The 21,568-nt window shown below is 37.1% G+C and overlaps 1 protein-coding gene across 2 annotated transcripts in view; it reads left to right on the forward strand.

Moving 5' to 3' along the window:
* The window catches only part of SMC1B (structural maintenance of chromosomes 1B), a 77,099-nt gene that overhangs the window by 7,702 nt on the left and 47,829 nt on the right, over positions 1-21,568 (forward strand). For both annotated transcript variants that reach the window (XM_053582287.1, XM_053582288.1), the window contains exons 2-10: positions 353-541; positions 2,923-3,035; positions 3,142-3,345; positions 6,198-6,436; positions 8,369-8,627; positions 10,115-10,255; positions 15,381-15,463; positions 17,332-17,539; positions 20,898-21,083. In XM_053582287.1, the coding sequence (XP_053438262.1) occupies positions 353-541; positions 2,923-3,035; positions 3,142-3,345; positions 6,198-6,436; positions 8,369-8,627; positions 10,115-10,255; positions 15,381-15,463; positions 17,332-17,539; positions 20,898-21,083 (1,622 nt within the window). The remainder of the gene's footprint in view (positions 1-352; positions 542-2,922; positions 3,036-3,141; positions 3,346-6,197; positions 6,437-8,368; positions 8,628-10,114; positions 10,256-15,380; positions 15,464-17,331; positions 17,540-20,897; positions 21,084-21,568) is intronic.

The following is a 21,568-nucleotide window of genomic DNA, read 5'->3' on the forward strand; positions in this document are numbered from 1 at the left end:
AGTCCTGATTTTTTTAATTTTTTTAGTAGATGTGAGGGTTTGGTGATGCACTATTGGTTTAGGTGATAGTTTCCATATTATTTAAATGAAGATAACTGAAATTCAGGAAAGTTAAATGATTTGCCATGGTGTGATATCCAATAATGAGAGAGAGCTGATTTAGATTCATGTATTTAGATCCTTAAATTTAGACCTCTTAATGCTTTACCATAGCTGCATAGAAGAAACGAGATTTATGTTAAATTTCTCAGTTACATGCATTTTGAACTTCCATTGGTAGCCTGGTATCAGTTCTGGGCAAAATGTTTTATCATGAAGAATGGATAATGCTTTATCTCTTTTATTCCCCCAGGAAAATCTAATGTAATGGATGCACTTAGTTTTGTAATGGGAGAGAAAAAAGCTAATTTAAGAGTGAAAAATATTCAGGAACTTATACATGGTGCACATATTGGAAAACCTGTTTCTTCTTCTGCAAGTGTAAAAATTATATATGTGGAAGAAAGTGGAGAAAAGAAAACTTTTGCAAGGATCATTCGAGGTATTTTTCATAGATACTTGCTTATGAGTCCTTTGATTTTTTGTTGTTGTTTGTTTGTTTGTTTTGGAGACAGTCTCAAGCTGTAACCCTGGGTAGACTGCCATGGCGTCATCATAGCTCACAGCAAACTCCATGTCTCAGGCTCAAGTGATCCTCTTGCTTCAGGTGTTTTTCTTTGTCATTTTTTTTTTTCCTATTTTTAGTAGAGATGGGGTCGCACTCTTGTTCAGGCTGGTCTTGAACTTATGAGCTCAAGCAGTCTACCACCTCAGCCTCCCAGAATGCTAGGGTTACAGGTGTGATCCACTGCACCTGGCAAGTCATTTGATTTTTCAAGCGTTAAGATTGTCCATTTTTTCTTTCCATGAGGGTGTGACTTAATTTTTGCATTGGCAATGAAGGTTGAAAAAATAAAGGTTCTTGTTTTTCTCTTAGATAGCAAACATCAGAAGCAAGTAACAGAACCTGTTTAAATTCTTCACTAAAATTCTTTTAAGCAGATGTATTTGTTCAAATCCCCCTACTGTTAAATAACATTTTTATATCTGGATGATTAGTTAAGATGAAGAGGAGAGAACCTACCTTAAAGACAGAGAAATCAGGGCGGCGCCTGTGGCTCAGTGAGTACGGCGCCGGCCCCATATGCCGAAGGTGGCGAGTTCAAACCCAGCCCGGGCCAAACTGCAACAAAAACAAAAAAATAGCCGGGCGTTGTGGCGGGCGCCTGTAGTCCCAGCTGCTGGGGAGGCTGAGGCAAGAGAATCGCGTAAGCCCAAGAGTTAGAGGCTGCTGTGAGCCGTGTGATGCCACGGCACTCTACCCTAGGGCAGTACAGTAAGACTCTGTCTCTACAAAAAAAAAAAAAAAAGACAGAGAAATCATAGAAGTTCTTCTTGAGATTTTTTCATGTTTATCAGGTTTATTTAATGGTGAACTGTGATAATTAATATGCCTATTTTAGGCTTGTGTGGACAGTTTTTTCTATCACCAAAAAGCAAATTGAGTGAAGAGTTTAAATTTGTAATTTGTGATTTATTCATAAATTCCCTGTGTTTCCTTAATAAACAAAATCAAGAATTGTTTGTGTGTGTATATAAATGTATATATATAAATATATTATCCTATGCTAGGATTTTACAGAGCTCCAATGTTTAAGTGTTTTGGTTTTGGGTTTTGTTACTGTTTTTATTCTCATCCACTAGAACATTTCTAATGAGAAATACTATCTTACTAACCTCCGCCAAATTCAATGACAAATGATTTTAGAAATATTTATTATATTCTTTAATGTGTATTTTACCACTTTATCACTTGGGTATATTGGCTAGTTTTCTCAATTTCTTTGGATTTTTAACTCAATAGTCTCCATCTCAGTAAGGATTCCCTTATGTACCTAAATAAATTGCAATGCGGGGGGGGGGGCGGGAGGGGGGCGCCTGTGGCTCAAGGAGTAGGGCGCCGGTCCCATGTGCCAGAGGTGGCAGGTTCAAACCTAGCCCCAGGCCAAAAACCACAAAAAAAAAAATAATAATAAGTAAATAAATAAAATTGCAATGCCAGCCAGTTGCAATGGGAGGCTGAGGCAGTAGGATTGCTTAAGCCCAGGAGTTTTGAGACCAGCTCAGGCAACAGAACAAGAGCCTCTACAAAAATTAAAAAAAAAAAAGAAAAAAATTTTTTTAACTAGCTTTGCATAATAATGAATGCCTATAGTTCTAACTGGAAGGCTGAAGTAAGAGGATCACTCGAACCCAGGAGTTTGAGACTGCAGTGATCTATGATCACACCACTATACCCCAGCTGGGTGGCAGAGAAAAACCCTTGTCCCTAAAGGTAAAATAATAAAATAACATAAAATTTTAATGGCTGTTCCTCCTACATAAAAACTTCTGTTTCTCCTTCCCATCTTATCTTTATTCTTTAGCACTTACCACTTTCTTTGTTGTTCTTTGGGGCCAGAATGACAGGTCTTCAGCCTAGCTCACAGCAACCTCAAACTCCTGGGTTGAGCTGTCTTCCTGCCTCAGCCTTCCAAGTAGCTGAGACTACAGGGGTGCACCACCATGCCTAGCTACTGCTTTCTAACATAGTATTTATTTTACTTGCATATCTCAGTTTTGTTGTTGTCTTCTTGACTGGGATATAAACTTTCTGAGATCAGAGACTTTTGTCTATTTTCTTCCTTGCTATAACATAGTCCTTGGATAGACAATATTTGTTACTATACTTGATCTTAGCCAAAACGCCAGGAATGATTATATTCAATATTTGTTGACAGTATATTTATAACCATTATATTATTGAATAATTGGCCATTTCTATAAGAAAAATATTTATATCCAATATTTATATTTTCTATAACAGTTTTTATTTTATTTTAGGGGGTTGTTCGGAATTCCATTTTGATGATAATCCTGTGAGTCGTTCTGTTTACATAGCAGAGTTGGAAAAGATAGGCATAATAGTCAAAGCACGAAACTGTTTAGTTTTTCAGGTAAATAGCTATAGTAATTTATTTGATTCACAGCTTTAAAAATACATCACTATATTTTATATACTGTTGTGCTTTATATTATGTTGTGCTTTACTGTTTTCAAAAGGGAACTGTAGAGTCTATTTCAATGAAAAAACCCAAAGAAAGAACACATTTTTTTGAGGAAATCAGCACTTCAGGAGAGCTTATAAAAGAATATGAGGAGAAGAAAAGAAAATTACAAAAAGCTGAAGAGGATGCTCAGTTTAATTTTAATAAGAAAAAAAATGTAGCAGCAGAGCGCAGACATGCAAAATTAGAGAAGGAAGAGGTAGGTGTCAAGAAGATACAACCATTAGTGTTCAGTGCAAAACTTCCTGTTGGAATCACTAACTATGGACTCGGAGTTATCAAGAGACTTTCTCTACTAACAAGACAAATAACAGCCAATATTCATTAAAAATAAACTTTTTGATATATCTCCCACTGTTTGGGTTTTTCTTTCCTAATGGGTAGGATAGCTGAACTATAACAATGTCTGATTATGTCCAGGCACAGTGGCTCACACCTATACTTCTAGCACTCTGAGGCTGAGGAAGGATCCCTTGAGCTCAGGAGTTTAATTCCAGCCTGAGCAAGACCAAGACTCTGCCCCTACTAAAAAGAAAAATTAGCTGAGTGTAGTGGTGGGTGCCTATAGTCCCAGCTACTTAGGAGGCTTAGTCAGAAGGATTGCTTAAGAGGTTTCTGTGATCTGGGCTGATGCCATGGCACTCTAGCCTGGACAACAGAATAAGATGCTATCTCAAAAAAAAACAAAAGTCTGATTTTTTTCCACCTGAAAACAACTTTGAGAGGTTTATATTTTATGTGGCAGAGACTCTTAAACTTTTAGAACTTGACTCCTTTATAGTCTTAAATATTACTGAGGACCCCAAAAGATTTTGTTACAGGTTTTTGATATGGGTTATATCTAACAATATTTATTATATTTGAAATTAAAGTTAAAATTTTAAATAATATTTTTGGTGATCCATGTAAAAATGGCAGTAAGCTCATTATATGTTAACATAAGTAACATTTTATGAAAAATAGCTATATTTTCCAAAACAAATTAATTAGAAGAGAGACTTTGTTTTGCATTTTTATAATCTAATGACTGGCTTAGAGGACAAACAGCTGGATTCTTATAAGTACTTCTGTATTAAATCTTATTTGTGCTATGGCCTAGAGGTTTTACCCACCATTGGCTTTTGTACCAGTAGTGCAAGTGTCAAGACACTAAAAGTGGCAAATAAAGTCTTAGTATTATTATGAAAATAATTTTTGTCTTCAGGGACTTCCTAGAAGAGTCCTGGGGACCCTATAGAAACTACATAGAGGCTCTAAATGAAGAGTTCTATGGAATTTCTTGGTCCCTTCCAATGCCTAGTATAGTAAGTACCTTATCTAAAGTTGATCATTGTTTGTATTTAGAGTGTTCTTTTTCATATGCAAATCAATCCTATTTTTTCCCTTATATAAAACCTTCCAGTTCAGTGTTTCCTTCTACACTGAGAATCTAGTCTCTGATACAGCCCTGATCTTACCCTTACTGTTCACCTCTTAAGCCTTAACTTCCTCCACTTTGCTATCACAGTGACCTTTATTATTTATTGAACACACCACATTTTGCTATTACCTCTGCCTAGATAGCCGTATGCCTGATTTTTGCATAGTTCATACTCTCTCGTTCAAATTTTAATAAAAGGCCATTTTCTTAGGCAAGCATTTGCTGTCCATGCCCCCAATCTAAATTAGCACCGCCTCCCTTGTACCCTGTTTTGGGTACAAGGGTACAAAACATTACCCTGTTTTATTTCTTTTGTAGCATTTATTGCTGTATGAAATTATTTATTACTTGTTTGCTTGTTTCTTCTGACCACTTTTACTCCTTCTCCCCCCCCCCATTAAAATAACTGGAATATAAGCTTTGTAAGAATTGAAGTATATTGTTCTTCAGTATACTCCCAGTGCATGGCCTGGCACATAGTAGACACTCAGGAAATATTTAATGAAGTAAGTGAAAGATAGATGTGTTTCTTATTGGTCATGTTTCTCTGTGTCTTCGTATTTTTGAATATGTGTACATGTCCTTGGTTTTGTTAGTGGAAAGGAGTGACATCAGTAAAAGTCAGACTGATACTCACAATACACTCAAATAGTGGCTCAGCGCCTGTAGCTCAGCATCTAGGGCAGCAGCCACATACACCGGAGCTGGCAAGTTCAAATCCAGCCCTGGCCTGCCAAACAACAATGACAACTATAACCAAAACATAGCCAGGGGTTGTGGCAGGCGCCTGTAGTCCCAGCTACTTGGGAGGCTGAGGCAAGAGGATCGCTTAAGCCCAAGAGTTGGAGGTTGCTGTGAGCTGTGATGCCACCACACTCTACCCAGGGCAATAGATTGAGACTCTATCTCAAAAAAAATATATATGTATTTTAAAATATATATAATATGTATTTTTTTCAAATAGCTTACAGAATTATAGAGTTTAAACATTATAAGGACAATTAGAATAATCCAGCTTTCTAATTATCTTTTATAACATCCTGGCAGGTGGCTAGTTACCTGTTACTTGGAATATTTCCAATATTGATCAGGAGCTCTCCTCTTACAGCAGCCTCTTCCTTTATTTATCAATAGCACAAATGTTAAAGAAAGACTTCCTTTTCTTACATAATTTAGAACCATAATAGTCCTATTAGTTCTATCAGTAGGAAAATTATTTCTTTCAGTACGACTTTTACCTGGAATCATTAAATTTTAAGTTCCCAGAGACTTTATAAGTCACATAAAACTTTTCCTTCAGTTTACAAATGAGGAAACTGATGCCAGATATGTTAATGGATTTGCCAAATTCACAGGTCAAGATAGAAATGGATTTAAGACACAGGTTAGTGGGTGCCACTTTGTCCTTACCATCATAACCACTAAGTGCATGAACACTAAGTCATTTACTGGTTTATTGGCTTATTTTAAAAGTATATCCAAATAATGCGACTTTGGGCAAGAGTACTGTTATTTAATGGCATAAACAAAAATTGATTAGAGATTATCTGTTGGTACAATAGTTGAGTTTATGAAAGGCCACCTTCAATATACTCCCTTTTTAGCTACTGTTGAATTGTGCTCTTTTACAGGCAGAACGTTACCAGAGTCTCCTTGAAGAACTAAAAGTAAACAAGATACAACTGCAGCTTTTCCAACTATACCATAATGAGAAAAAAATTCATTTTCTGAGAACTGAATTAGAGCATGTGAATAGGGATTTGAGTATCACAAAAGAGTCTTTTTCTCATCATGAAAGCATAGTTAAAGCCAAGAAAAAGGAGCATGGGATACTAACTAGACAACTACAACAAACAGAAAAAGAAATAAAGTGAGTTTTTAAAAATAGGTATTAACAATTGTGTTTCATGTAGATTGATAGAGAAAAATATAAGTGGCACTTTGAAAGTTAATTTAAAAAATAAGCTTTTTACCTTGGGATACCTTTAGATATACAGAAAAATAGTAAGCGTAATACAGAGCATTCCCATATTCCCCACAGTTTCTCCTATTATTAACATCTTAAGTTAGTATGATACCTTTGTCAAAATTGGTAAACCAATATTGATTGATATGTTGTTATTAACTGAAGTCCCTGCTTTTTTTTTTTTTTTTGAGACAGAGTCTCACTATGTTACCCTCGGTAGAATGCTGTGGCATCACAGCTCACAGCAACCTCCAACTCTTGGGCTTAAGCGATTCTCTTGCCTCAGCCTCCCAAGAAGCTGGGACTACAGACACACGCCACAATGCCTGGCTATTTTTTTGTTGCAGTTACCACTGCTGTTTAGCTTGCTGGGGCCAGGTTCAAACCCACCACCTTTGGTATATGGGACCAGCGCCCTATCTACTGAACCACAGGCTCCACCCATGAAGTCCCTACTTTATTCATACTTTCTAATATACTTTTCTGATCTAGAATATCATATTACATTTAGTTATTTGTCTCCTTAGGCTTCCTTTGGTTGTGACAGTTTCTCAGACTTTCCTTGCCAGTGTTGAGCTTGACAGTTTTGAAGAGTATTGGTCAGATTTTTTTGTAGAATATCCCTCAATTGGAATTTGTGTAATAGTTTTGTCATAATTATTATGCTGGGGTTGTAGGTTTGGGAGAATAAGACCATAAAATGGTCTTGTATGGATTTATGAATATTTTACATTCAGAATTATCCAATTGTACATTATTTTTTCTTGTTGCTTAGTTAAAAATATGGCCATTGAGAACTCTTTGAGTTAGCTCTGTCTCTGAAATACTCTATTATTGTGATTTGGGGGGAGCATTTCCTTACTTTCTGGCACTACAAGATGCTCCAGGTTCATCTTACAGGAGCCACTCCTAGCATCAGCCCACCCCAGCTGTATGAAGCCTGTCCCAGGCCTATAATTGGTCATTTTTCCAAGAACCTCTGGTTCCTTTTATTGGAGAGTGGTATTAGGAACCATCACCGAGGTGCTAAGTATGCTTATTGCTACTGGGGTATCTTTGCTTCTAGACATTCTTAGCTGATAGAACAAGAAAATATATGTGTATATTAACCCTTTATATATACATATCTGTAAGTACTTCCATATGTAGCCATCTACATATATTAAGCTAAACATGAGTTCATATTGCTGTCTCCCACATGAATTATTCTACCTTCTCTTGCTTATATATAACCTCCCATTTCAACAGTGAAAAATCTGACTTCCACCATCTGCCATATATTTGCTCAATTGTTCAGTTCTAGTCATGATGTATAGCAGTATCAGAATTGTTAACCCAAACCCCAGTGGGAAGCAACTTTATAACTAGAGTACAGTGCTTGTATACAGTTCCTTTTGCTTTTAGTCTTATAAATACCACTCATTTCTAAAATTATTTAGGCCAGCACATTTTCCTCTCACCCCTTCTGTAAGATTGCTTTGTGAATTATAATAAAGTTAGATTCCTTTGTCACGTTCTACATTCCATCTACAATCCATCAGCCTGCTAAGTGATTTTTGACCTGTGTTTATATTAAGGTTCACTCTTGGTGCTGTAAAGTTCTATAGGTTTTGACAAATTCATAGTGAGTCATATGTCCACTGTTGTAGAATCACACAGTAATTTACATGTAAAAGATGCCCTTTGCTTCATCATTCAACCCTCCCTTAACCTTGCTCAGTCTTTGGCAACCACTGATAAGCTTACAGTCTCTGAAAGTTGATTTATGATTTATTGTGATTTGGTTGAAAGAACTTCTTTTTAATTTCCTTTAAAGCAAACTCTTCTTTTTTTTAGATCTCTTGAAGCCCTTTTAAATCAGAAAAGGCCTCAGTACATCAAAGCCAAAGAAAACACTGCTCACCACCTCAAGAAATTAGATGCAGCTAAGAAATCAATAAAGGACAGTGAAAAACAGTGTTCTAAACAGGAAGATGACATAAGAGCCCTGGAGACAGAGCTGGTTGATTTAGATGGTGCATGGAAAAGTTTTGAAAAGCAGATTGAGGAAGAGATCTTACATAAAGGGCGAGACATTGAACTGGAAGCCAGTCAGGTGAAAAAGTCAATATATGAAAGTCTTTTGTTGTTGTTGTTCCAGATACTCCTTTTAATTAGGAAAATTTGAAGGATGATCTCTCTTTATGATATTTTAAGATATTATCCTCAGAATATAAATTATGGGGAGATATATATATATATATATATTGTTTTTTTTTTTTCTTGAGACAGAGTCTCACTTTGTCACCCTCAGTAGAGTGCTGTGGTGTCACAGCTCACAGCAACTTCCAGGTCTTAGCCTTAGGCAATTCCCTTGCCTCAGCCTCCTGAGTAGCTGGGACTATAGGCGCCCGCCACAACACCTGGCTATTTTTTTTGTTGCAGTTTGGCTGGGGCTGAGTTCAAACCTACCACGCTTGGTATATGGGGCCGGCACCCTACTCACTGAGCCATAGGTGCCACCCGGGATTTATATTTTTTAGCTTATACACAGAATCTACCTTTAATCTTTAGACTAAGGTATTTTTCCTTTGTAAGATTAGATGGCATTATACCATTTCTGAGTTAAAGTCCTAGAAACTACTTGAACAAGATTACATGGTGTTTTTTTTTTTTAATAAAAGTTAGGTAATTAAGTTATTCTTAAGATAACAATTTTTTGCCTTATAAAAACTTAACAGATACATGTGGCTTTGAAGAGATACGGTAACTTTATTGATGGGAGGGAAATTGATTACTTAAGATACTTTAAAATGTTCACTGATTAGGCCAGGCATGGTGGTTCATGCCTGTAATCCTAGCATTCTGGGAGGCTAAGGCAGGTGGATTGCCTAAGCTCAGGGGTTCAAGACCAGCCTGAGCAAGAGCAAGAGGCCATCTCTAGGAAAAAAAAAAAAACAAACAACCAGGCATTGTGGCAGGTGCCTGTAGTCCCAGCTACTTGGGAGACTGAAGCAACAGAATTGCTTGAGCCCAAAAGTTTGAGGTTTCTGTGAGCTATGATGCCATGGCACTCTATCGAGGGTGACAAAGTAAGACTCGGGTTCAAAAAAAAATGTTCAGTGATTAAGTAATCTCCAATTTAGTACCCAAAACTTAATAATAATAAATTAATAGTAGATATTCAAATAGATATAATTGAGAATTTTCAAACATTCTGTCAACGAAATTTTATCATTTATCTCTTTTTATCAATTTTATAATAATCTTATATCAGTATATATACCAAATTAATTTTGACTATATAAGTAGACAAAAATACATTATTTTCCCCTGGATTTTCTCCTCTTCCTGAGACTCCTGGATAAGGATTTTATTGTAGGGGTTTTCTTGAAGACCCTGTTGCTCTATCTAAATAATTTTATAAAAGAAGGCTTTTACATTATATTTACTTTACATGGAAAATGTGGCCAATTATGATTTAATTTATATGAAACAAACTTTAGATAAGATTAATTATCTGCTAGTACAGAATATCATGCAAAGAATTTCCTCTTAGGCTTCTTTATGTGAGTTAGCATTTTTTCAATACTGTTTATACAGCTTGATCGTTATAAAGAACTTAAGGAACAAGTAAGAAAGAAAGTAGCTATAATGACCCAACAACTGGAAAAACTGCAGTGGGAACAGAAGGCAGAGGAAGAAAGACTAGCATTTGAAAAGAGAAGGCATGGAGAAGTTCAGGTACCTCTGGTTGTGTAGTAATGATTTAGAATTATTCTCAATAAAATTTTATTCCTTTTTAATTAACTTTACATATAAATTGACTTTTATCAAATTACAATGTTTTAAGTTTCTGAACTGCCTGTTGTACTGTTTAGGATTATTAAGTGTTCTTTTATGCTTAAAATAAGGATAGTGCATTACTGAATGAATACTCATGTACTCAGTAAACATTTTCTGTGTATCTATATATTTATAGGCATAGTCAGAAGATGCTGTCTCTGTTCTTTATGTGTATTTTAATCCAGAGGAGTTAGAAAGAGGATAGATAAAGGCATAAATAAATAAATATAATAGAGGTAAAGGCAAAGTCATTTGAAAACATTAAGGACATACTGCCCAAGAAGTGCTAATTAGTCTACATTGGGAGTAATCATCAAGACAACATTATGTTGTTCTGCCTCAGAGTCTTGTTCTTCACTTAAGGTGTGTAATATCAGTAAATAACTAAATTATTTAACTCCTTTGGGCTTTCATTTCTTCACTGTACAATGAGAATAGGTATGTCTAGGCCAGGCACAGTGGCTCACGCCTGTAATCCTAGCACTCTGGGAGGCTGAGGTGGGTAGATTGCCTGAGATCACAGGTTTGAGATCTGCCTGAGCAAGAAAAAGACCCTTCCTCTAAAAAAATAGCCAGGTGTTGTGGTGGGCATCTGTAGTCCCAGCTACTTGGGAGGCTGAGGCAAGAGAATCACTTGAGCCCAAGAGTTTGAGGTTGCTGTGAGCTATCATGCCATGGCACTCTATGGAGGGCGACAAAGTGAAACTGTCTCAAAAAAAAAAAAAGAGAGAATAGGTATGCCTACCTTAGAGTGATGGGCAGATTGACTTTCAAAATGAAAGTGAGTGTGGTAATATGTGTATACCAAGCATTTATAGCAAGGCACTGTGGCTCACACCTATAATCCTAGCACTCTGGGAGGCCCAGGTGGGAGGATCCCTTGAGCTCAAGAGTTTGAGACCAGCCTGAACAAGGGTGAAACCCTGTCTCTACAAAAAGTAGAAAAATGAGCTAAGCATCATGGTGGGCACCTGCAGTCCCAGCTACTAGGGAGGCTGAGGCAGGTTGAACCCAGGAGTTCGAGGTTGCTGTGAGATAGGCTGATGCCACAGCACTCTAGCCTGGAGCAACAGAATGAGACTCTATTGCAAAAAAAAAAAAAAATATATATATATATACATACATGTGTATATACACATACACATACAAATATATATACTCTCCCTGTTAGCCTCATAACCTTTTCTAAAGACTGAGGATTTGGGCTATGAAATTATTATGGCATATTCAATAGTAACAATTATTATTATGGAGTATATGGACCATCTTAAAAGTGGAACCATTATTTATAATAAGAACTGTAGTGGGGAAATGGTTCAGAATTACATATTTGATTTATAACTAAAATTTGTAGTTAGAAGAAAACGCATTTATTGGTTACCTGTAGTTTGCTAGGCACTTTACATTCATTAACTCCTTTATCTCATGACAGTACTGTAAGGTTACATATTTGCTGTAGTGTGTGAATGAAGAAATTGGTCTGACATTTTTCAGGAATAACAATAATGCTATAATACACATATCTATTGTATTTATTAGTATATAACATGTATCAAGCACTTCTTAATCTTCAAATAACCTTATGAGTTTTTTTACAGGCTGAAGCTATTGCAGGTTCTGTTCCAAACCATTACAATAAAGTGAATATCAAAATAAAGCACGTTATGTAAATTTTTTGTTTTCCCAATGCATATGAAGCTTATGTTTACACTATAGTCTGTTAAGTGCACAATAGCATTATGTCCAAAAAAGATACATACCTTAATTTAAAAATACCTTATTACTAAAAACAATGCTAATGATCATCTGAGACTTCAGTGAGCTGTAATGTTTTTGCTGGTGTAGGATCTTGCCTTGATGATAATGGCTGCTTGTTGATTAATTAGGGCAGTGATTGCCAAAGATTGGGGTAGATGTGGCAATTTCTTAAAAAATGGACAGCAGTGAAGTTTTTTTCATTGAGTGACTCTTCTTTTCACAAAAGATTTCTCTATAGCATGCCATGCTATTTGATAGCATTTTACCCACAGCAGAACTTCTTTCAAAATTGGGGTCAGTCCTCTCAAACCCTCAAACCCTGTTGTTGCTTTATCAACTAAATCTATGGAGCATTCTACATGCACTGGCTTTCCAAACCTCCTCTTTTTGTTTCCTCCTTCTTCTCTCTGATCTGGCTGTAGTGGCCTCCTAAAACATATCAGATATGTTTCTACCTGAGGGCCTTTACCCTGGTTATTCCTTTGCCTGGAACATGTTTTTCCTACATTTCTTTCTTTCTGCAAGTCTTTGTTCAAATATTGTCTTCTCAGTGAGGCCTAGCCTGACCATCCTACTTAAAATTTTAGTCTCCATAGCACTTTTGCTCTTTTTTTCCTGGCTTTGTTTTTCCCATAACATCAATCTCTTTACTTACTTTTGTCTACATGCCTTCTCTAAAATGTAAAATGTCACAAGAGCAAGGATATGTTTTTTGTTCACTGGTCCATCCCAAGAAGCCTAGAATAGTTTTTTATCCAGAGCAGATAGTCAATAAATATTTTTCAAATTAATGTATTTCTTAGATAAAGGTTTTAAGAAGAAGATGATTAAGTTAACTTGGCTTAACTAGTACTATAATCGGAAGAAGTGAGATTCGATTTCAAACACTTTATCTCCAGAATGAATCTCTTTAATCTTTGTAGTATATTGTCTCATTTTAGTTATTTTGTTAATTTGGCAGATGAAAATACAAGTATTACAATAATACAAAATATGAAAGTCATAGTGTATGACAGTTCTTTGAATAGAAGAGAAAGCATTTTGTGTAAGGAAAAAAAAACAAAGCTAGTAACAGAGCAGGAATTACTTTTAAAACATTTCTATATGGCCAAGTGCAGTGGCTCACTCCTATAATCCCAGCACTCTGGAAGGCCAAGGTGGGCGGATAGTCTAAGCTCATGAGTTCGAGACCAGCCTGAGCTAAAGCAGGACCCCGTCTCTAAAAAATAGCCAGGTGTTGGCAGCACCCGTAACTCAGTGGTTAGGGTGCTGGCCACATACACTGAGGCTGGCAGGTTCAGACCCTGCCCAAGCCAGCTAAACAACAATGACAACTACAACAACAACAACAACAAAAAATAGCCAGGCATTGTGGTGGGCACCTATAGTCCCAGCTGCTTGGGAGGCTGAGGAAAGAGACTCACTTAAGCCCAAGAGTTTGAGGTTGCTGTGAGCTGTGATGCCACAGCACTCTACTGAGGGCGACATAATAAGATTCTATCTCAAAAAAAAAAAAAAAAATAGCCAGGTATTATGGTGGACGCCTGTAGTTCTGACTGTTTGGGAGGCTGAGGCAAGAGAATTGCTTGACCCCAAGAGTCTGAGGTTGCTGTGAGCTATGGTGCCATGGCACTGTACTGGCTACCAGGATGACTGAGTAAGACTGTGTCGCAAAAAAAAAAAAAAAAAAGAAAAAGGTTTTTGTTCTATAAAATTATGCACTGACTTCTGAAATACAAATTGCACATTTTGACCTTTGTGCATGCTAATTTCTTTTTGGAATAATCTGCTCATCTTTACATTTTAAATGCTATAGTTACCTACACTACAAAGCCTTCCTTGGGCTTTTATTCCTACCTCATCTCCAAAAAAGAGCAAAAAAATAATTTGCTCCTCATATAATTGCCCATTGTTTTTAATCTGTATCTTTCCAAGGGCTTTTATCAAATAGTATACGATTAATACATGTAGTTAATTGGTACAGCTTAATTAGATTGGAAGCTTCTTAAAGACAGGATTCTGATGGTATCCACTGTAAACTATGCATTTATGAGATGTCAGTAAGTGTTGGTTGAATTGCTGTTGTCTTTTGAGTACAAAAAAAAGAAGAAGAAATAACATGTCAGGGTAGAGAAAAATGGAGAAGACCTGTATCCAAACTCAGTTTCTTACCAGACTAGTGGATCCTTACACAGACTAAAGAATCTGTAACTTTATGTAGTTCCTAAGATCTTTGATACTGGGCAGTGGTTAGTTTTCCCAGACAACCAGCATGATCAGCCAGTATCTCAAATCCAGTAATGCCTGGGACCAAGGTAGTCTAATTATCTCGCATGTGTCCATTGGAGCACCCAGGCCCTGACATGCCTAGGCCAGAGTAAAGGCACAGAGGCAAGTGTTCCCAGTTAGCTGAGCTTGGTGCTCCTTCTCAACTGATCTTGTTTCTTCCTCTCTGAATGGAATTCTTTTGGATAGTCTCAAGCTGTCACCCTGGGTAGAGTGCTGTAGCATCACAGCTCACAGCAACCTCAAACTCTTGGGCTTAAGTGATTCTCTTGCCTCAGCCTCCCAAGTAGCTGGTACTATAGGCGCCCACCACAACGCCCGGCTATTTTTGTTGTTGTTGTTGCCATTGTTGTTTTGGCAGGCCTTAGCTGGGTTTAAACCCTCCAGCCCCAGTGTATGTGGCCGGCAACCTAGCCGCTGAGCTACAGGAGCCAAGCTACCCAATTTTATTGAATGAATTAGTTTAAGGGACAGATAAGAATTGTATAGATAATTGAAAATAATCCCTTTGGAGCTTGAAGTTACCAAAGTGAAATCACTAGAGATCAAATATAATAGAACCTCCATAGTTGGCCACCTCCCTACACTGACCACCTCCTTAAGTTGACCTAATTTTCAAAGACTGGACAGGCACATGTGTGTATCGGTACAGTAGGCCTAGTTCTTTATGTCGACCACCTCCATCGTATGTTCACCAATTTGTTACAGGCCCTTGGGTGAACTTGTAGAGGTTCTACTGTATCTAGCAAATGGTGGAGTCAGGAGTTGAACCCTGCCTGATTTGTGTAATTTTAATACTCTATACCAGACTGCCTTTTCATAACTAAAATTTGTTCTTATAGATATTTTCATATACTCATAGTTATGTTTGATATATTTCAAATTATAACAACTTATGGTATTACAATAAGTTCTAGGCATATAATTTTGGTGATTTGGAATTGCCAAAATTGATTTTAGTTTTCATTTTCTCTTTTAGGGAAATCTAAAACAAACAAAAGAACAAATAGAAGATCATAAAAAACGAATAGAGAAGTTGGAGGAATATACAAAGACATGCATGTATGTAGAGTAAAATATCCATGCAACTTTTTTATATCTCAGACATCTGATATATTTCTGAATATCAAATGAATGTTCTCACTCTTTCATTATTTCCCATTTCATTGTATATTGCTAAAGATTAAACTTACTGCATACTAAAAATATTTAAAGTTTGAAAATATTATGTGTAACAGCAGTGAAACTTAAACTACCTTTTTGGTAGTTGATATATAATGGAAGTAATGAGTTATGTCAGAAAGCTGAAGCAACAACAACAAAATAGCCAGGCATTGTGGTGGGCGCCTGTATTCCCAGCTACTTGGGAAGCTGAGGCAAGAGAATCACTTGTGCCCAAGAGTTTGAGGTTGTTGTGAGCTGTGACACTACAGCACTCTATCCAGGGCGACATAGTGAGACTCTGTCTCCAAAAAAAAAGGGAAAAAAAAAGAAAATGAAGCTCATGATGATTACTCTGTTTATAGTGATCTGTCCTTTTTCAGTATGCAGAAATATGTATGTTTCAAATCAACAAAGAATGATCAAAATCTCTTTTTTTTAGAGACAGAGTCTTACTTTGTCGCCCTTAGTAGAGTGCTGTAGCAATCCAACCTCCAGCTCTTGGGCTTAGGAGATTCTCTTGCCTCAGCCTCTCAAGTAGCTGGGACTATAGGTGCTGGCCTCAATGTCCAGCTATTTTTTTGTTGCAGTTTGGCCAGGGCCAGGTTCGAACCCACTACCCTCGGTATATGGAGCCAGTGCCCTACTCACTGAGCCACAGGCGCTGCCCTTTTTTTTTTTTTAGACAGAGTTTCACTATGTCACCCTTGGTAGAGTGCTATGACATCACAGCTCACAACAACCTCAAACTCTTGGGTTTAAGTGATTCTCTTGCCTCAGCCTCCAGTGGGGGGACTACAGGCACCTGCCACAGTGCCGAGCTATATTTTATTGTTGTTATAGTTATTGTTGTTTGGTAAGCCCGGGCCGAGTTCGAACCCACTAGCCCCAGTGTATGTGGCTGGCACTCTAGCCACTGAGCTACAGGTGCCAAGCCTCAAAATCTCTTTTACCAATATTGATGTTAGGTTTATTGCATTGTATTTTTTAATCCTATAAAAATTGATAAAGCAGAGCAGTGCCTGTGGCTCAAAGGGGTAGGGCACCGGCCCCATATGCCGGAGGTGGCAGGTTCAAGCCCAGCCCTGGCCAAAAACCGCCAAAAAAAAAAAAAAAATTGATAAAGCACTACTTCATTCCTTAGCAGTGCCAGGCTAAGAAAGAGTATGTTGGCTCAGCACCTGTGGCTCAAGCTGCTAAGGCGCCAGCCACATACACCTGAGCTGGCGAGTTCGAATCCAGCCCAGGCCCGCCAAACAACAATGACGGCTACAACCAAAAAATAGCCAGGCACTGTGGCAGGCACCTGTAATCCCACCTACTTGAGAGGCAGAGGCAGGAGAATCACTTGAGCCCAGGAGTTGGAGGTTGCTGTGAGCTGTGAGCTGTAGCACTCTACCCAGGGTTACAGCTTAAGGCTCTGTCTCAAAAAAAGAAAGAAAGAGTATGTTGGCTTCGCACCCGTAGCACAGTGGTTATGACGCCACCCACATATACTGAGGCTGGCGGGTTCAAATCTGGCCCTGCCAGCTAAAAACAATGACAACTGCAACAAAAAATAGCTGGGTGCGTGGCAGGCACCTGTAGTCCCAGCTACTTGGGAGGCTAAGGCAAGAGAATAACTTAAGCCCAAGAGTTTGAGGTTGCTGTGAGCTGTGATGCCACGGCACTCTACCAAGGGTGACATAGTGAAGAGTATGTCATATTTGCGATTACTAAATTTTGATTTTTTTTCTTTTTTTGCTGTGTAATTTGTTGTTATTATGTAGGGATTGCTTGAAAGAGAAAAAACAGCAAGAGGAAGCCCTCATGGGTGAAATTGAAAAAACAAAATCAAGAATGTCTGAAGTTAATGAAGAATTAAATATTATTAGAAGTGAATTGCAGAATGCTGGAATTGATAACCATGAGGGAAAACGTCAGCAAAAGAGAGCAGAGGCCCTTGAGCACCTTAAAAGACTGTACCCTGATTCCGTGGTAATTAGAAGAAAGTTAATTAAGACAAAAATGCAAAGCATTCTTGATTAGTGAAAACAATATCTTATTTGGGATTAGAAATACTACCAATATTAAGTAAAATCATTTCAGAAATATTTAAGTTTTGTGTTTATAATATTTAAAATATAATAGTAGTCAGAGCTCATGTCCCAGATTACTGGGTCTGAGTCCTCCCAGCAAAAAAATAAAATAAAATAAAACATAAAAGTAAATAATTAGGGTAAAATGTAAATAACTTACATGAGTGCCCATAGTTAAGTCATTACTGGGGAGAAGCATTGACAGGAACATAATACCAGAAAGTCCAAGTTGCAGCCAGTACCCTCAAAAGACCTGGGTGCCCAGACATGTAGCCTCAAACCTCTGTTGTTTGTAGTTTCAATATTTTTAACAGATTTTATTGGCATATTTTTATTCTCTGAGTCTGACTGTGCACCCAGTATTCCTTTAGGCAAAATATAAGCACCCTTTTGCTTGGGGTGGCAGCCTCACAGGATTCCTTTGGTATCAAGGGTCCAGCATCTGACTTTCTTGTCACTAACCTCACTCTACCCTGTGCAGTCTTTATTTTATGGTGGCCTATTTTCAGCATTTGACACTGCTAACTACTTACTCTATTTTAAAACTCCTGCCATTGGCCTTCATGATATCACACTCATAGTTTTTCTCCTGGTGCTCTGGTCAACCATCTTCATCTCCTTTACACCATCTGTTTTGACTTTCTGACTCTTAAATGTTGTTTTTTGACTTTTGGATAATAATGGAGGAGTAAGGGTGAGTCACAGAATCTCATTCCCCCAATTAGTATCAAAATGATAAAAACTAGTAAAAAAAGAAAAAAGAAAAACTAGTTCAACAATCAACCAACCTAATGCCATAACCTACAGAAAGCTGTGATAGTCCAGGATTAAAAAAAACCTTGAAAAGTATAGCATTGCTTGTTTGTAACTGCAGAAGTTGAACTGATAAATTGACTAATTCCTGAGAACTCTCACCTAGTAGTCTTTAGTAAGAAGGAAACTTGTGTATTTGTTTTCTTTTGTCTTCTAACTGAAGGCAGTTAAATTTAAAATCTGATGAATCAGGGAACATGACCTTCTCATGCTCTCAGATGGATGTAAAGACTCCAGGAGGTCCTAATTAAATTGCTCAACCATTTTGAATCCCTGTCACCAAAATGGGATTTTTCTACCTGAGGGTAGAAGAGGGTAGAAGAACCATGGTATAGGATATTAATTGAAAACTCAGAAGAGAAGCCAGGTATTCAAATACAAAGCATATTCTTTTTTTTTTTTTTTTATTAAAGATTAAGTATTTTATTAAGTTTTGTTGGAAGAAGTAAAACAAAAAGAAATTATGGTTTGTTGTAGTACTGGGTTGCTCACTTTGCAGATTAAACACAATTTTAGGGTACTAGTATAGCAGGAAATAGAAATCTAATTCTACAAAGCATATTCTTTTTTCTTTTTTAAGACAGCCTCACTCTGTCACCCTGGGGTTGAGTGCTGTGATGTCATCACAGCTCACAGTAACCTCAAACACTTTGGGTTCAAGTGATTCTCAAGCCTCAGCTTCCCATGTAGGTGGGACTACAGGCACTCACCACAACGCCGCCCTAATTTTTCCAGTTTTAATAGAGACAGGGCCTCACTCTTGATCAGGCTGGTCTCAAACTTGGGCTTCCCAGAGTGCTAGGATTACAGGTGTGAGCCACTGTATCTAGCTATAAAACAAATTCTTAAAAAGTCTGCTGATCTCTCATGACATATAGACCCTTAGGAGATAGGAAAGTAGATAGAGGGCAGCGCCTGTGGCTCAAAGGAATAGGGCACCGGCCCCATACACCGAAGGTGGCGGGTTCAAACCCAGCCCTGGCCAAAATCTGCACCCAAAAAAAAAAAAAAAGGAAAGTGGATAGAACAAGAAATACTTACTTTATAAATTGCTGCTTAGAGGAGATAACCATCTCAGTTCTTATAGACAAGAAGAATCAAGAAAACGTTATCCATCATAGCAGCCAAAGAGTCTGAATGGTATTGTCCACATTAAACATAAGTAAGGTAAAAAGAATCACTTTGAAAATATCCGGGCGGTGTGGCAGGTGCCTGTAGTCCCAGCTATTCGGGAGGCTGAGGCAAAAGAATCGCCTAAACCTAGGAGTTGGAGGTTGCTGTGAGCTGTGATGTCATAGCACTCTACCAAGGGTGATTAAGTGAGACTCTGTCTCTAAAAACAAACAAACAAACAAAAGAATCACTTTGGCAGCTATGGTAATAATATTAATGTATTTTTAAAAATTTAGAAGTCAAAGAATCCAGTCTAGGTTATAGAACAAAATCCTCTGTAAGTATTTTGTGCCATGAAAATTTAGTAAGTTTGAATTTAAAAAACTGGATTCAACTGTGAGGTTAAACAATAAAATGAAAAGGGAAAACTAGAGATAAGAAAACAAATCAAGAACAAACATTGCTGAATAATTAATTAACATATAATTAATAACTAATATATTTAATAAGAAGTAGCAAGAAATACTAATAAATTAGAAATAGGAAGGAATGGGTTATATAGCAGAAAATCAAATAATTGTTCTAGAAGAAAGGCTCGAGACAATCACAAGTGAACAAAGGGAAAGAGATTTGAACAATTAGAGCAAAGGTAAGATGAAAGACAAATAAGGAAATGATATAACTGAAGTAGAACCTGACAGTAGATGAAAGAGTCCAAAGATGTGGTTGACATTCAGACATTTTCTAGTAAAGTTTTTAACAGTCTATTTCTTGACCATTCTTCAGGTTTTAGCTCAAGTAACATTTGGTGGGAACCCTTCACTGACTTCCCTTGTTAGGGCAACCTGGTCCCTGTTGTGTACTCTGAGAGCACTCTGTACTTTGTCACTGTGTCTAATTATTTTGTACATACATGTAATTCTATTATTTCTTCCTCAGTAGACTGAATATTATATGAGGTCAGAAAGTATCTGTTTTGTTCAGTAATATTTGTTTATACAAGTGTCTAGCACATAGTAGGTACCTGTACATAATAGATGCTGTATAGTTCTTATTTAATAGAGAAGGGAACTGATGGATATTACTTAATTATTGTAGTTTTATAAAATATTTTAATACTTTAGTAAGGCTAGTCCCTCTTCATTACTGTTTTCCTAAAGGAAGCATGACAGCTAAATGGACATTTCGTAATGAAACTTAGGTCCATTTGAGACTATTAAATTATGGTGGATATAATTGTATAAAATTAGTTTTTGTCTATTCTACTTTATTACATTAGAAAACAATGCATTATATGTTCCTCACTAATGTATTTGTCTTCTCTCCTTAAGTTTGGAAGATTACTCGACCTATGTCATCCTATCCATAAGAAATACCAGCTGGCTGTTACTAAGCTTTTTGGTCGATACATGGTTGCCATTGTTGTAGCCTCTGAAAAGGTAGCAAGAGATTGTATTCGATTTCTGAAGGAAGAAAGAGCTGAACCTGAGATGTTCCTTGCTCTAGATTACCTTGATGTAAGAAATTTAATGTTATATTTAGTATGATAAAAATCTCGTTTGCTAAAGTATGTCTTTATTACCTGAAAGTGTGGTAGGGATTGAAAAAAGTTATAGCTTGGATGCCAGTTAGCCATTCATAGGTGGTATTAAATGTATTGGCAGGCAAAGAATGGTATCAAGTGACGGCTATCTTTTTTGACATCATTATTATCCTAATCTAGGATGATAATCATATCATCATTTCTTCCTAATCTAGTATGGCCATAATTCTATTCTACCTTGGTAAATTTGATGCCATTGTTTCAACAGTGTACCTACTAGCCAGCAATATATCTTGTTCTATAGTAAAGTATGGGAGATGTTTAGATGTGTGGTGTGTTGGTAAAATGTCAACTTAGTCTTGATTGTAAATATTTGTTCCAGAGTGTTAGCTCTTTGTGGAGAAGGTGAAATTTTGAGCTCAAGTCTAAATTTCTGGAGCAGGGAATCCTTCAGTGATT

This window comes from Nycticebus coucang, chromosome 3 (genome assembly GCF_027406575.1).
Source record: "Nycticebus coucang isolate mNycCou1 chromosome 3, mNycCou1.pri, whole genome shotgun sequence".
Classification (NCBI taxonomy): Eukaryota; Metazoa; Chordata; class Mammalia; order Primates; family Lorisidae; genus Nycticebus; species Nycticebus coucang.